This window comes from Cetorhinus maximus, chromosome 7 (genome assembly GCF_964194155.1).
Source record: "Cetorhinus maximus chromosome 7, sCetMax3.hap1.1, whole genome shotgun sequence".
Classification (NCBI taxonomy): Eukaryota; Metazoa; Chordata; class Chondrichthyes; order Lamniformes; family Cetorhinidae; genus Cetorhinus; species Cetorhinus maximus.
This window is the reverse complement of record NC_135885.1, coordinates 74,705,072-74,718,462: the sequence shown is the minus strand read 5'-3', so window position 1 is coordinate 74,718,462 and position 13,391 is coordinate 74,705,072. Positions and strand designations below refer to the sequence as shown.

General features: G+C 40.1%; 1 protein-coding gene across 14 annotated transcripts in view; it reads left to right on the top strand.

The window, feature by feature from the left end:
• Nucleotides 1–13,391, top strand: part of picalma (phosphatidylinositol binding clathrin assembly protein a) — a 142,019-nt gene that overhangs the window by 112,024 nt on the left and 16,604 nt on the right. For 3 of the 14 annotated variants that reach the window (XM_078545724.1, XM_078545722.1, XM_078545717.1), the window contains 5 exons: nucleotides 320–400; nucleotides 4,087–4,203; nucleotides 9,389–9,520; nucleotides 9,612–9,642; nucleotides 10,871–10,973. In XM_078545724.1, coding sequence (XP_078401850.1) covers nucleotides 320–400; nucleotides 4,087–4,203; nucleotides 9,389–9,520; nucleotides 9,612–9,642; nucleotides 10,871–10,973 — 464 coding nt within the window. The remainder of the gene's footprint in view (nucleotides 1–319; nucleotides 401–4,086; nucleotides 4,204–9,388; nucleotides 9,521–9,611; nucleotides 9,643–10,870; nucleotides 10,974–13,391) is intronic. The other 11 variants (XM_078545726.1, XM_078545721.1, XM_078545725.1 and 8 more) reach the window with 7 other exon arrangements.

Here is a 13,391-nt window from a genome sequence, read left to right as displayed (position 1 = left end):
GCTGAAATAAGCTTCTGAACTGTTTAGTAAGTTGTCTAACATATCCAGTGCAAATACTGATATTACTGTTTTAGGAATTAATTATCAATATATTTATGTCTGAAGCACAAGTAGAATTGCAGTTGTAGGTTAGTAAGTCATGATTTAAAAATTGAGAATTATCTTCTACTGTACATTTTAGTTTATTTGCTACATGCAACTAACAAATAAATAGATTTTTTTTCTGTGCTATTTCTATTTGTGCTCAATCTTCAATCCTCTGCTCAGTAACATCTGCTTATCTTTCTGTCCTTTTTTCTTTGCACATTTTATCTGTCAGATTCCTTCTGTGGTCCTCCAGCCTATTCTAATGCTTCCCAGTTTAGAACTGAGCCCCCTGCTGTAGCTGGTCTATTTGCAGGTAGGTTTTACAGTTTCTTGTTCTGAATATGCTGTTAGATCAAGTTGTTTTTGTTTATTGTGTGCTGAGTTACTGAGCGTGATTTCATTTGCATATGAAATAGGCCAGTGTGTCTAAAGATTTCAGTAACATATTCTGGATAATTTGCTATTTAAATGAACATATTTTTGGACATTAAGTACTGTCTGGTACATGATAGAATGTATCCCCACCCAAAAAATAAACATATCAGTACCCACTCTCATTTAGTTGGAAAGCCAAACTTGAGGCATTAAGTTTAGTATGTTACTTTCAGCTACATAACATGCTAGTCCTGTAAGCTATTCAAGTGTTAAATTATCAACAAATTCTCCAACATTTTTAATTTAAACTTACTCTGTGAATGTAATATGCCTTAACAGTACGGTTGAACTGTATTGTTAGACAGGCCACCATTCAAATGCGTGAGATGTAATAAGAGCCTGTTGAGAAAATATATAATTTCATGCTCCAAATTGTGCCAAATTGCATTACTGATGACACTAGGAAGATTTTCCCCCTGCACTAGCTCTGCTTCACGTAATGTTCCACACAAATCTCCCCCTACTTTACTTAGTCTAACTTTATCTGCATCAGATCCTTTATCAGGTTCCTTTAACCCTCAGCTACTTCATAATTTCATAACTGGCCATTTTACATGCAGGATGATTTTTCAGGAAGCACAGGTGATATCCTTGTGCAAAATGGTAAAGGCAACAGGATCTCGCGATCACTAGAGTTTACACTGCAGACCTGTCGTGTTGTGTTGGTATCCAATGGTATTTGTTGCGTATCTGAAGCTCAAAATTATGTTTTTGGATAAATTGCAAAGTGAGCTTCCTGCATTTTCTCGAAAGCAATCGATTCTAGATTATTTCCTTTTATTTAAATAGAAGTAAATCTATAGTGCATTTTAATATGTAAAGTTTTTTTTCAGTAACAACAATAAATAGTTCCACGCAAATTAGGCAGAAAGTGAAAAGCATAGCTTAGATGAAAGTGAGACAATGGGTGGAATCGTCCCAGATTTGCACTAAATGCGGTAGCGGATGGGTAAAATGGCGTTTTACCTGCCAGCCACAATGGCGGCTTCTCACGCTGTATCGTCCCAAACCCGTTGCATTAATTATGCATTCCCAGGAAACACACCGTTTTGATGGCGGGCAGGCTCCGATTTGCCTGCCAAGCTGTCACATCGTTGCTTCATCATGTCGGGCACAATATTTGAAGTACAGTGCCACACACACCTCCCAGTGCTTCCAGCCCAGGACTGCTGCAAAAAAGGCAAGAAGACTGCAGCCCCTAGGTTTAGTGACACGTCTCTCAAGTGCCTTTTGGATGCTGCGGAGGCCTGCCGTGATGTCCTTTACCCCCCCCGCTCTGGCTGCAGGAGGGGCAGCAACATTACCACTCTGGCTTGGTAGGCAGTGGCAGTGGTGATCAGTACCAATGCTGCACAGAAGGGGTCGACCATCGAATGCAGATAGAGAATGAATGATTTCACCTGTGCTGCCAGGGTAAGACAACCATATCATATAAACTCTCACACTCAAGCCCATCACACATGCACTGGCATTTCACTCACTGCAAGTTTAAATGACATCACCACTCAGTGTTTTACACACACCCTCACATCTCCATCTGTCCTCAACTGCTCTGGAGGCTGCCTCCTCAACCCTCAGCATCGAGGCCACTTGCATAGATCAACTTGTGCCACCACACAAACCTTAGGATACCCCTCTTTCCCCAGTGCAGCCCTCACCTTGCAGCCTCTTCCCTTGCTTGAGGTCACTTCTCCCCCTTCCCCAAGCAAGCACTAGCCCTGCAGCCATACAAAGCCCCCCACCCCCCACTCCTTATGGCTTGTCTGGTAGATAGAAACCTGCCTGTGAGCCCCCCCAAAATGCTATGGTGCTGTCTGCGAAGCCTGGCACTGGTGACTGCGAGTGCTGCCCGAAGAAAGGTAGGCAAACAGAAGTCCTGAGCGAACTGCAGCTCGCTAATGCAAGTCATGGATGATTCTGGTGGGCTAGCCTTATAATGAGATGCAGATGTATTACAGTGAAGTTCTCGACTTCCAATGGCAGGAAATGCGGCCTGCCATCGGTCTGAGTGGACGATTGCAAACCAGTTTCACGACGTTGTGAAACCAATTTTTGGCCTTCTCGCCATATTGTCCGCTCATATTGCCGAGCACACCCGACGCCAGCGGGCATGGAAAATTCCACCCAGTGACTCCAAAATAGGTTTCCAATTAACTGTCCAACCCTAACCTTTGCAGTAAAAAAAGACTATGGTAATGAAATTGTTGAATGCCCTGTTTCTGCTATAAATCAAGCAGATGAATTGACTGTGATTCTGATGAATTATTTGATAGTGGCGACAGTACCGCTAATTTCAAAAGTTTCTATTTCTAAAATTTACTGGTTGGTTAAAATTTGAAATTTTCTTCCTTGCATTGATATTTGAGGTATTTTCACTTGTAAGCATACAATGTGATTAATCTTCCTGACTTCCTGTTGTAAAAATCACTTAATACCAAGTGTTCCAGTGTGGTTGCTCTTATTGACAAATAGAATTTGCAGCTCAAACCGGCCATTTGGATCAATTGGCCTGAGCCCATGTTTTTGATTCACAAAAACCTACCCTCACCATACTTCATCTAACTTTTATCTGCATATGCTTCTATTCCTTTTTCCTTCAACTGATTATTTAACTTCCCCTTAAAGGCATCCATGCTATTTGTTTCAGCTACCTCATGTGAGAGCAAGTTCCACATTCTAACCAGGTCAGCTGCCTTATTTAGATAGGCAGTGTGCCAGTACAAAAATCCACAGGTTGCTGACTGGAAATGAGAATCTGTGTCATGATGAAAAGCTAGCAACAGCATTGTAAGGTCTCCTGATTCTCAGTCCTTGCTTTTAAACGTGGAGATACTACTCCTTAACCTTTCTTGCTGCACCTAAAGATTTCATACTAGTGTTACTATTAACTTCACTTTTTAACTTTATTCAGGCATAGATTTTGTTTTACTGGTAGTTGTTATAATGCAATGATACCAACCACTCAGACTTTGAGTCGGGTCTGCATTCATGGCTGAAAACCTTTTTTTTTTGCTGACTGAAGTAATTCCCATTGTTGCTTACTGTAGGCGGAAATTCTGGCAACAACAGAAATTCCTTGCCCACAGTGTGCAATGGTTATAATAACTTCACGTCACAGTATTCGGGGAATGAAAAAGGGGAGAAGTTGGAAGCAGTGATCTGATGAGGGGGCTAAGTTGGCAAAGTCAGGAACAGTGGTTTATAGGGAGAAGTGTGGAGCAAAGGCAAGGATGGCAGGTTGGGGAACTAAGATGAGTGATATGGAGAATGACTGGGTCTTTTAATTCCAGAAAGCACTTAAAAGATTTTATTTTAAGGAATGCTTCTACAGTAAATGTGAATAAGCTGTTTCTCATTAAATATTGCACTTTAAATAATACTTCCTACAATTTTTTTTAATGTTGACTGGTAGAAACAATGTAGCCTAGTGAAAATGGTCAATTTAAAATGCTAAATTTGGTTCATGTATTGAGATAAGAACAAGAGTACTCAACTGAGTTGCGAAGTTGTGTTTTTCTGTTATTGAATTGTCTATTCTCTAATCATGCTTGTTTGTATTTTTAGGGTTCACTCCCTCAGCAGCTACTCAGGCACCATCATCAACAAGCCTTAACGTTGACTTCGAGTCTGTATTTGGGACTAAATCAACTTCCACAGCCAATAGCATCATTGATTCCGGGGGTAAGAGCATCGTCTTCATTATATGGAGTGCCACAAACTTGTCAAATCGTAATTTTTGTATGTGTTTGCTAATGAAATTTATTTACTGAAATTGGCATCTAATATTTGAATGGAAACCACTATATGCTATGTATATTTCCCTATTGTGTTTTTTTTTCAGTCTGCGCAACAAATAGCATTTCCTTTCATCCATGGAGGAGGGGGAGGGAGGATCACCTGGGACCCTCTCTTTTGGGGGAAAAATGTGCACTTTGGTCCTACTTTTTGATTTTCCCCTACTCCTTTCTGTATATATGGCCTTATTCTGAACCCTTGGGGCTGGATTTTACATCCCCCGCCAGGCATTTTTTTTCAGGTGGGGGGGGCACTTAAAATGTGGGGAGTGGCAAACCTTCCTGCCCACCCATGACCTGGTCCCCATAATACAGCGGGTGAAATACACCAAAATTGGCTGTCTATCTGACATTTTTTAAAAAATTTAAGGGCCGATTGAGCTAGTTACCCAACCAATTGCCCCTTTTTTCACAGTGCCCATGCCATAAAATGGTTGGCATGGGCAGGTATGCTGGAGTTGTATGGCCGCTTTTGAAAATGTTTTTTGATAATACAGGAAGGAGAGGGTAGCAGAGCATTTGGGGATTGTCTGTTGTGGATCGGGACACCTGCCTCACCCAAGATGTTGCTCCCTTTTTGTTTCTTCCCACCTCCTTCCCCCTCCCCCCCGGCCACCTTAAAAGCCCAGGGCTTACCTGGCTCCAGAATCCATAGAAGTTCTTCATGGGACTGCTTACAATCCCACCAACACCCACTACTTATTTCTGGTGCTCCTGGGACTGCTAGAACTGCTGGCTAATCTTGAGGGCAGGACTTCCACCCACTGAGGGGCGAAAGTTCACCCTCAGGTTGTTTAGCCCACTGGTAGCGTGTTATTACTGCAGAACGGGCTTCTTTAAGGCCGACTCTTGCAACTGTAGTGGGGGGTGGTTGCGGTGAGCAATACGTGAAATTCAGCCCTTGGTTCATTTGATGGAGCTGTGATCAGGATGGGTTGATTCTCTTGTGAATGATGCAGTGAAGCCCACTATAAGTAAACCACCCAAATTAGTAAAGTGTCAACTAAAGCCTGTATAGCATTTAGCTTGGTACAATCAGATCTTATTCTATACTCACTTTTAGGCCAGAATTGATTTACCTACTTGAAAGATAAGGGGTCTCAAAGTGAAACTAGTCTGCTGTAAGATGTTTTAAACAACTGAGCCACGTGTTAACAGGATAACTGGCTAGTCTTACAGTTTGGACTGGGTATCTGTTCAAGAGGTATTGAGCTTTTCAGAGACCAGGACTTAAGCTCAAGATGATCTCGGCTAAATTTGAAGTGTTTGGAACATGTCTATATGGCCTTGCTTTTTAAAGATCCTGACTGGGTTACCCTTCTTAGAAAGAGACGTGTAAAGCAGCTTTTGTTTATTCATTGGCTCATTGCATTCACTTGATACTTGATTTAAAAGTTCAAGCGTTCAGTTGAGCTCCCTATTTTCTGTTCGTGCTACTATTGCTTGGTTTCAACATTTTGCCATTTTGACCTGTTTCCGAGTCCCCCTGTAACACTCGCTAAGTTCATGATTGAATCTAGATTGTTCGTGCTACTGTCAACGCTCATTGAAAGTAATGAATTAAATTGCTCATTATTATGACCATTGACACATCAGATTGACAGTTATGGGAAGAAGGCAGCTAATGCTAATTTTCTAAAAGCATTTGTTCATCATGAAAATAAAGTTTTGGTTAAAAATTAATTTTTTAAAGTGACCAAAGGAAGTAGCTATATATTAAATGGCTGGCCCTGTGTTCTTCTGCCTTTGTAAGTTTTCTGAAGTATTTTACAGGTAAACTTGCCACAAGTTAAAATGTGTAGTGTTTTTGTTCCAGTACTGCTTCCCTGTCTCCTCATCTGTTGTGGCTCCCAACTTTCCCAAGGGACTCCCTACTATGCCTTTCTCTGAACTACAGTTGCCCTATTATTGGGTTAGCTTCCTGAACTTTGCATTTATAACAAATTGGAAATGGTTGCTCCATAATTGGTGGAAAACAGATACTTATTCACTGGTGAATTTATTTTTGCCAGGCCCACAAAGTTCAAGAAGCAAAACTAATGAAAAATATAATTTAAACACATGATTAGAAAAGGTAACATCTAGGGCGGGACTCCTTCAACTTCCTATGGTCCTGATGCTGTTTTTTTGGATGTCTTAACCCTTATTTATTATTTTAACATAGTGTTGCTTGGATCTTTTGTGTTTAAGCATTTTGGGTGTTGCATTGTCAGTGTTGCTTCTTCCAGTCAGAGGTTGCGTTTGAAGCCGGAAGGCCAGAAGATTGGACAGAATATAAGGAACAGCAAAAGATGACTAAAAGATTAATAAGGAGGGAAAAATCAGAGTATGAGAGAAAGCTAGCCAGAAATATAAATACAGTAAGAGTTTTTATAAATACTTATAAAAAAAGAAACGAGTTAACAAAATGACCATTGGTCCAATAAAAGTGAGTCTGCAGAATTAATAATAGAAAACAAGGAATTGGCAGATGAATTGAACAGGAGTTTTTGCATCAGTCTTTAATATAGAGGATACGAGTACTCCAGCGGCAGCTGTAAATCAGGAAATGGAACGTAGGGAGGAACTCAGGAAAATTACATTCACCAGAGAAGTGATACTGAGTAAATTGTTGGAGCTGCGGGCTGACAAGAGCCCAGGTCCTGATGGACTTCATCCTAGGGTTTTAAAAGAAGTGGCTAGCGAGATAGTTAATGCATTGGTGCTAATTTTCTGAAATTCCCTAGATTCGGGGAAGGTCCCATTAGATTAGAAGATGGCAAATGTAACTCCATTATACAAAAAGGAAGGAGACGGAAAGCGGGAAACTACAGTCCAGTTAGCTTAACATCTGTTATAGGGAAAATGTTAGAGAAACTATTATTAAAGAAACTATAGCAGGGCACTTGGATAAGTTCTAGGTAATCAGGCAGAGTCAACATGGTTTTTTGAAAGGGAAACCATGTTTAACCAACTTATTGGAGTTCTTTGAGGAAGTAACATGTGCTGTGGATAAAGGGGAACCAGTGGGTGTACTGTATTGTCCTGATAGGTTAAATGAGTGGGCAAAGATCTGGCAAATGGAGTATAATGTGGGAAAATGTGAAATTGGCCATTTTGGCAGGAAGAATAAAAGAGAAGCATATTATCTAAATGGTAAGAGATTGCAGAGCTCTGAGATGCAGAGGGATCTGGATGTCTTCGTGCATGAATCACAGAAGGCTAGCATGCAGGTACAACAAGTAATTAGGAAAGCTAATAGAATGTTATCGTTTCTTGCAAGGGGAATTGAATACAAAAGTAGGGAGGTTATGCTTCCGTTATACAGAGCACTAGTGAAACCACATCTGGAGTTGGTCACCTTATTTAATGAAGGGTGTAAATGCATTAGAAGCAGTTCAGAGAGGGTTTACCAGACTAATACCTGGAATGGGCGGGTTTTCTTATGAAGAAAGGTTGGACAGGCCAGGCTTGTAACCGCTGGAGTTTTGAAGAGCAAGAGGCAGCTTGACTGAAATATATAAGACCCTGAGGGGTCTTGACAGGGTGGATGTGGAGACGATGTTCCCTGTTGTGTGAGAATCTAGAACTAGGGGTCACTGTTTAAAAAAGTGATTGTCCTTTTAAAACAGAGATGAGGTGAAATTTTTTCTCTGAGGGTCATGAGTCTTTGGAACTCTCTTCTTGAAAAGGTGGTGGAAGCAGAGCCTTTGAATATTTTTAAGGCAGAGGTGGATAGATTCTTTGTAAGCAAATGGGCGGGGGGGTGATAGGTTGTCGGCGGGATGCAAATTTGAGGTTACTATCAGATCAACCATGATCTTATTAAATGGCGGAGCAGGCTCGAGGGGCCAAATGGCCCCTGGTCCTTGTTCGTATGCACCAACAGACTGGGGAAAATGACCCGACCAAATATATCGATGCTTTCCTTATTCCCAGGTGATTTTCCTTCTCTGCCACCATGGATGATGTGACTGTGCGCATGTATAGTATGTTCTTCATAAAGGCGTATGATTAATATATGCAAATAATTGACCTGTTTGCTATTGAGAATTCTGCAGAATACCACAGTTGTTTGCATCCAGAGAGCATGACTTTCAGAAATTGCATTACATTAACAAGCCAGAATAAAGGCACTGTAGAAGTGCTATGCTGTGGCAAATTGAAAGTTGGACATCGTAACATTAACTTTGGTTCAGAACTGATGCCCTTAACAAGTCAAGCCAAAAACAGACTTCAGCAATATTTTTGAAAAGGAGCTACTAAAAATAAAGCCATACTGCGTTCTGATAATTGCTACCTACATTAATATGTTTGAACATTTTGTATTTGGAATTGAGTTATTGTTTGGAACAAGATATTGAAAGTGTTCTTTCAATAACTGGAAGCTAATTAGTGTCCAGAGTTTCAATTTAATTAGCTCAGGTGGCATTGGAGTTGAAAAGTTTATTTCCCAAGTGAATTGATAACGACACTGATCAGTTACTGTATTGAAAGATGCAGCAAAGACTTTGGAGAATGTGGAAAAGGGAGAATGTTTGTTTGTTTCTCAGAGCCAATTATGCTCGTTATAATTTTTAACCTCATGTGGCACTAAATTTGTGAAAGTTCTGACGACATTATGTTGTAATTGTATCTAAACATCTCAGTTTGTATTTGAAATGCTGCTTGTAAACTATTTAATAATCTTCATCAGACATATTACATAATTTTCCTTTCTGGCTAGCCCAGTTCTTTTTCTGCATACAGTACTATTGGTCTATCCCTGCATGCTGCTGCACTGGATATTTGCAAAGTATGGCTGAATGCAGGACCATACTGTTGGTTCATAGTTTTTTGAATCCTGTTTAGTAGATAATTAAATCAGTAAAAATGTAATGCTTTAATTGTATTTTCTGGCTTGTTTTACAAACACATTACGTTATTCTAATTTTTTTCCACCATCCATGCGTATGGGTCCTTGGCTTTGCTTGGCATGCTTGAATGGGTGAGTTGGGATTTTACATTTTATCAATAAAGATTGAAACGTTACGTGCTAAGTGATGTTCCAGCAATATTTTGTTCTAATTGTATTACATTACTGACCTCCAAAGATTTTGATGGATTAGGTGGACTCTTGAAACCAACTGTAGCTTTGCAGAGTCAGATTCAACCACCTTCAAAACAACAGCCAGGCAAGCTAGTAGGAGAAGATTTGGATTCATCGTTGGCTAACCTTGTAGGCAGTGAGTATTTTTACTGATGTACACAATTATGCTTTTATCAATGTTCTTAAGCGAAGATTTAAGTAATGTAAGTCATTTTCACACATTACAGATTTGGGAATCGGAAATGGATCTACTAAAAAGTAAGGACCAATCATTTATGCATATTTATCAAAGCTAAAACATTTTATTGGCTTCCTTTTGAAGTAGCATTCTATTGAATATGTAGAATATTTTGAAGTGCACATCGCTGTCTTTTGTGTGTGCAAATAGGAAGGTTAATGATGGAATCTCAAAACAAATTTTTGGTTTGATTAAATTTTTAACTAGCCTGAGAGCCTTGGTACTTGGATGATTATTGTATAATGCATCCCCTGATAAGCGATCGCTAAAACATTTATAATTGTGAAGGTATTTGATACCTCTTGTCGAATGAAAAATTAACACTGACTGTAAAAAAAACTAGTGGTAGTATTGCTTAATATGGGAAATGTACGACCAAATACCTAAGTCTGGTCTATTTGAATTAATATGTTTTAGGTTCCTTTTAGTAGATTCACTAGAATCTAAGTTTCAGTAGATTCTATGGTAAGGCACTTGTTTGAATTTAGCTATTGCAACTCTACACACATTCATTTTTTTTTCTTTATCCTGTGTTTTTTTTCCACTTCCCCTTACATCTAAATTTTCACTTGTTTGAATAGAAATTACCAAGGAACAACTAAAAATGTACCTTAAAATCAATATATAAAATGCAGAAATCTAGCCACACTCGGTCCATTTAAAAATATGTAACACCATTGTTCAGGGATGATAATACCTGGGAGTTTTACCAAGTAGGTTTTAAACCTGTTTTATCCTGGTGTGCACAGTGTCCAACAATCTGAATCAGTTGACATATCACAACTCTTAATACTTGTTGGGATGGGTTTATGTATGACTGTCCTATTGCATTAGGGGATTTACTAAACACAAGTCCACAGGACTGGTTCTAAACATATGTTACTCAAGGAAAGGCAACAGTTTATAAAATCTACTTATGTATAACCTCACTCTAATGGTGAAGTTTGAAAATACTTTGCATGCCAGTCTGCAGCAATGATCTTTAAATGATCAGTACTTTGATAATATTAATGGGTTGAAGATGAAGATGTCATGTTCTGTAAGATGCAACTAATCATAGCTACAAGCCTGGCTTCATTTTTGTTTTGTAGCTACAATTTCTTTTCTTGAAGGGAACTATGCTATTTTTATTTTCTGTTGTCTAGTTTGGTCTGTTACATGATTGAACCGGTATGCATAAAGGTATTGTGATGCCTGATAAATAATTCAAGTGGAGAACCATTGATTAAATAATGTCCTTTGCCTAAGAAGTGATCTTCATTGGAACCAGCCAGGGGAAAGGAAATTGACAGGAGGAACCAATTGGCAGCCAAAGCTTGCTCCTACTACTACCTGGAATCCTGCTACAATGGTAAGTTAATGAGCTATTACAGTAACCCTCTGGGTTTATTTTTCTGTTTGAGTAAGATGAGAGAAGTTGGCTTTTTTTTACTGGCATGAGTTTTTTATTAATACACACACATTTGATTCCTGAAGAGAATAATTATAGTGGCAATTGTGAAATATCTCACAAAGCAATTGAGAATAATTCACTACTGGTTGCACCAGTTTATATTCATAATTCCAGAAATGTGACAGATAGTTGTTTGGTAATACAGAACATGAGCATTGCTGAAAAAAAACGACATTTTTGTTGAAGATTTTTGTCTTGCACTAATCAAAACTTAGAGTGGAATCGTTAATAAGTACATTAGCGGGCACGTAAAATGACGTTTTACCCCCAGTCGCAATGGCGGGCTTTTGCGCTGTATCGTCTGCTTCCCGCCTCATTAATTATGCAGCCACAGGAAACATGCTGTCTCGTTAGTGGGCGGCCTTTGAATCGCCCGCCACGCTGTTACCGCACCATTTCCTCACTCCGGGTGCCATATCAGTTCTCAATGCTTGCAGCCCAGGACTGCTCCAGTGAAGACATGGCCCTGAAAGTCAAGAAGAGTTCAGTGACCCGTCACTGGAATGCCATTTGGAGGCCCGCCGTGATGTCCTCCAGACCCGCTCTGACCCCAGGAGGTCCAGCAATCTCACCACTCCAGCTTGGGAGGCAATGTCAGTGGTGGTCAGTGCCAACACTGCAAAGGTTGGCCATCCAGCGCCTAAAGAGGATGAATAATCTCATCCATGCCGCCAGGGTACAGCAACTATCTCATTACTCAACTCACAAGGCCATCACATTCACTGGCATCTCACTCACTGCCAGCTCAAGGGACATCACCATTCTCACTCTCTAATTGTCATGAAAATATAATAATTTTCATAATATTATTGTGATTTATTGTAAAAGTGAGTTAATAGTGAGGTTTGGATTAGCTTCTCTGTGTGTGTGTTGGGGGATTTAATTGAATTAGAGACAGCTGGTCTGGAGGTTTTGAGTTATCAACAAGAAGCTAGGTTTGAAATGCTAAATATGTAAACATGGCTGAAGTTTTAGAATGTGAGGTGTAAGGAACATTTGCATTTTTAAATAAACCATTGTAGATGAATTTCAAAGAGAGGGTAAGATGTTACACCTAGCCAGAAGAAGCCAAGCCAAACAGCGTGTTTATTTTTTTCCCAAAGGTTACTGATAAAATTGGTACTATGAAAGATTTATATTATGAGAAAAGTAAAGTTGCAAAGACATATTGGAGCAATGAAATTTGCATTAAAAAGGGAGAAATGTGTATAAAGGAGATGAGGCTTTGTGTAAGAGGAGAAGGCATTCTAAGATCTAACACAAGTGTGAAAAGCCTCCAGCCCCTGTGCATTAAGTTGCTGTCTGCAGGAACCGAAGCTTAGAGCATTCACTTTGAATATCATTGTCCAGGGTATTGTGTTGCTTTGCCTGGGCCTGTTTAAATCTATCTGTTTTTACTGTTGTCTTAATAGTGGTGTAACTGGGAGTCAGATTAATTAGGGGTTTTAGGAGTTATTGTAATAATTTGTAGACTTATTAACAAAAAATATTTCAGCACGTACATAAATGTTTAATTTGTTTTTTAAAAACCTTAAGTCACGGTAGTCTTATTACTTCTGAATTCAAGGCACGCATCTCGAAATAAAATACAAATTGCAAAACAGTTGTGACCACATGAGCAAGTTTCCCTCATGGAGTTGATCTGCCTGGCACACATCATCTGCCATGTCACAGCACTCACACGCACCCTCACATCTCCATCTGACCTCATCTCCTCTGCAGACTGCCTCCTCACCCTCAGCATCTTGAGGCCACTGGCACAGGTCAACCTGTGCCCCCACACACACCCTGGGATACCCCCTTCCCCAGTGCAGCCCTCGCCCTGCAGTTGTTGAAAATCCAGCCCCACCCTGTGGCTGGTCTGACAGATAGAGAGCTGCCCATAAGCCCCCCTAAAAGTGATGTGGCGCTGCCTGCGAAGCCTTGTGCTGATGACAGCAAGTGCTGCAAGGTTGGCAAACAAACCTCAGTCCCGAGCGAAGTGCAGCTCGCCAGGTGCATGTCACTTATGTTTGTTGTGAAATATGTCAGCGTGTGCCCGGATGACCCAGCTTAGAGGGATGATTCCAGTGAGCAGAGCTTATAATGAGATGCTAAAGTATTGAAATTAGGTTCCCGATGGCAAGAAACATGGCCCACCATGGACAGGTGAAGCAGACAATCGCAAACTGGTTTTACGACAGTGTGAAACCAATTTTGCAATTTCCCGATATTTTCCACTCCCGCCTGCTATGTCAGCTGCTGCAAACTGGAACAGACGATTCTGCCTTTAGTGTTTTGAAATGTTTGTAAGTCTTCATTTGAGTTAAGGATACT